We start from the raw sequence: 3,518 nt of genomic DNA on the forward strand, positions 1-3,518 counted from the left end.
TTTTTTAACTGTGCTTCCTCTCTGTCTGCCTGTCCTCTCCCTCCTCTCAGCCACCCCAGCAATTACCACCACCACTGGCACCAGCAAGCTGGCATGATTCTAACATATTGTTTCTTATATTATCTTCAAAGTTTCTGCTTTCTGTGTCTCTAATGGTTTCTTTGACCCTCCAGGGTTGAATTTCAATGAGTGCCCTTAGTTACCCACCTTGCTGAGCAATAGTCTTCCCACTTTGTAAATCTGGAGCTGAGAAACTGCTGGGAAGTGCACCCTTCCTCTAATCTGCCATTTTTCTCTCTTATTTTTGTTCTTGGTGCTATTTTGGGGCTTGTATTTGGAAGGGGTGCTGATTAGCATCTGTAAGTTGTTACCACAAAACAAAATTTTGTTCTTGAAAAATTAATCAATAAACTTATTTGATGGTCATTATTTATTGACCAGGGGACTGATGCTATATCTATTCAAAATATAATGTTTTTAATTTACAAATTTGTTTTTCATGTATCATCCTCAATCACTAATCCAGTTTTTATGAATTGTTAATTAGTTGGAATTTCAGAGTAAAATCTCTAAAACTGCCTAGAACTAAATGTCACTTGGAGATGATGTTGATATTCAGGTATTATACATTAGATTAATTTCTGGGTTTGATGATTACAAAGAACACTTGAGACAAAATTTACTACTGGGCTAGTTAGACTAGAGAATCTTATGGAAGAGCATTATTTTAAATCATATTAGATGTGAAGAGATGCTAAGTCTGGAATTAAATGACAGTAAATATTCCAGATGTGGGAAAGTAGAGAAGGCAGAGAGAAATAAAACAATATTTCATATTGTATATGTGTCAATTAAATGATTAACTTGATATTCTGAACTTTAACATAGATTTACCTGAGATAAAGCTGACCTACTGGTAATAATGTTATATTGTAAAAATCATTTTTTTCTGTGAAAGTGTTTTAAATATTTGACTTGCCAAGTGTAATTTCTTTTTCTTTTCCTTTTTTTCAGGTTTAAAAATAACATAAGTGACTTAAATAATAAATATTGTGGATTTATATATAATTCCTATGTTTATTATGCTTTCTGCTCTTTTATGAAAAACTTTATGTGTGAGAAGATGGCCAATTCAGTGAAGACTGAAAGTATATTAATGAGTGAAGATCCAGATGGAAGAATGTAGTCAGTGCAATTATTTTGCTTCAGCTAATATCCTGAAATTGATAGGACCTTTGGGCAGTATGCATCACCTAGATAACACAAGTTAGATAAAGATGATGTAACTAAATTGCTGCCTCTCTCCTAGTATTTATGCCATCAGACTTTCTTCTTTTGCCTCATTTGCTGAGTGTAAGGAATCTAAAATCCTATCTTCTCACGTACATACAGTCCAGATATTGTTCACCATAAAGACAGTGTTTCTGGTAATATAGGAATCTGAAACTAATATTTTCCTGCTTTTCCAGAAATAAACCAGGGAAATTTCTGTCTTCTAGAAAATCAGAGAAAATTAATATAGGAATAAATATAACAATACAATATGAAGAATTTTGATTTATCCTAGTAATGTGGATTAATTAAGCATGTAAAAATGATAGAGAAAAAACCATATAGTTTTAATATGTGTACAAAAAGTATTTGTTGATATACAATATGCAATTATAGAAAATCTTCTCAGAAAACTAGAAGAATATTTAAAGAGGGTTGAAATAAAACCAAACTTTGAACAAACAAAAAAACTCTAATAATTTAATAAACCCTGTTGTCTATTAGAGGTCCTCAGTGGAATAAAGCAAGGAAAAGAAGTATAAAATAATGGAAGAGAGAGAAATAAAACATTTTTATTTGTAAATAATATAATTATGCATATAAAAACAATGATTTATAAGCTATTAGAGTAAATAATGTATCAAGGTCAGTGGATAAAATCTTACCATATAAAAATCAATCGTATTTTTATGTATTATGTATTCTATGTTTGTATTTGTATGTATTATGTATTATCATTGAACAAGTAGTGATAAAATTTTTTATCTAGTAAAAATGTAGAAAACCTTCATGTGCAAAAGTTTTGTGCAATTTCCCCCTTTGTCTCCCTTTCCTAGGGATCTCTATATCCAATGACTGATAAACATTCCAGCACAGTAACCTTGTACACTTTCTCCAACATGGTCCATTTCAGTTTCAGAAGTTTACAGTCAATTATTTTATTAAGAATACATCACTGATCAATTTCTCCCTTTGTCCAACTTTGCTTCTTTTCCTTCTGCCCAGGTAGGGTCCAGACACATATGTTCCATATTAAACCTGCAAGCTAACTTCTGTCAAGGGGTGTTTTGCAGAGAACCAAACCTGCAAAAATAGGTAGCAAGAATTATCCAAGAAAACAGATGCTAAGATGTAATTTGGGGCTTAAATCACCAGCTGCCCACTAGCAATGAGAAATAAATCACTGCTGTTAAAAAGAAAAGATCACAAAGGCACAAACATGGTATAATTGTTAAAATCTTCACAAGTGGTGAAAACCTGGAATGACAAACCAGTGGAGTCAAGATTACTTTAGGAAAATGTATCAGATATTTGAGAAATATGGGTAGAATAAAAACAATAAGGATAGTGGAATTAGGCATTTGTTGGCAATCTCAATTGACTCTTCAGAAAAAATAACAGGGAAATCTGAAAGTGAATAATCAAGGAAAAAAAGCTAAGTGTGAATACTGATAGGTATTAAATGGAAAGGTTCACATTTCATTCAATTTGAAGGCAGAAAAAATAGGGACTAGTCTTAGGACTTTGTAATAAGACAGAGGGGACAGAAATCCAAAGAAAGTTAAAATTTTAAACTGGGAAAGCCTGTTTTGCCAGAATCAGGGTCCTGATTGAGAAAGCATAAAAGGAAGACATCTTTGGATGATAACTCCCCAAATCTTGATTCACATATTTTTCTGAGACCTCAGAAGTGACCCACTTCTCCCAATTAAAAGCTAACACACTCTCTTTGATTAAAATATGGCATAGGTTTCCAGTTATAAGTCAAATTGCATGAGCTTCATTCACCCATTCTCCTGTCCACAGGGCAAATAAAAAGATAACCTGGTTAAACACATGAGTTGTCTCATAAAAAAAGAGATTTTGCACCTATCTATTATGTCGCAGCAAGATAGAGAGCATACATCTGATGCGACTTTCTAAATGTTAGACCAGGTTGGTGGGGAAAGTGACACAAAATTGAATAAGGGAATTTTATTAATCTAGGACCACTTTCTTGGAATAGTGAATTTAGTAACCCAAAAAGGACTTTAATAAATGGTGCAAACACTCTGACAGGAAGCTTTCAAAAAATGTAGAGAAATAAATGGCCCACACCAAATTAAGAAGAAGTACCACATTTGCTTTGGCAGGAAAAAAGAGAATAAAAATTTCAAAGATGTGGGAATATTAGAGTGGGTACTATCATAAAATAATAGTTTTCTTCAGCCAATCAAAGGACAATATTCCTTAGGAAGCAATAATAT

At 32.5% G+C, this 3,518-nt stretch overlaps 1 protein-coding gene across 1 annotated transcript in view; it reads left to right on the forward strand.

The window, feature by feature from the left end:
- Positions 1–2,608, forward strand: part of LOC107160652 (C-type lectin domain family 12 member A) — a 15,567-nt gene extending 12,959 nt beyond the window's left edge. The window contains exon 6 of the mRNA XM_015507307.2: positions 1,015–2,608. Coding sequence (XP_015362793.1) covers positions 1,015–1,186 — 172 coding nt within the window. The 3' untranslated portion in view covers positions 1,187–2,608. The remainder of the gene's footprint in view (positions 1–1,014) is intronic.
- Positions 2,609–3,518: the final 910 nt, after the last annotated feature.

Source organism: Marmota marmota, unplaced genomic scaffold (genome assembly GCF_001458135.2).
Source record: "Marmota marmota marmota unplaced genomic scaffold, marMar, whole genome shotgun sequence".
Classification (NCBI taxonomy): Eukaryota; Metazoa; Chordata; class Mammalia; order Rodentia; family Sciuridae; genus Marmota; species Marmota marmota.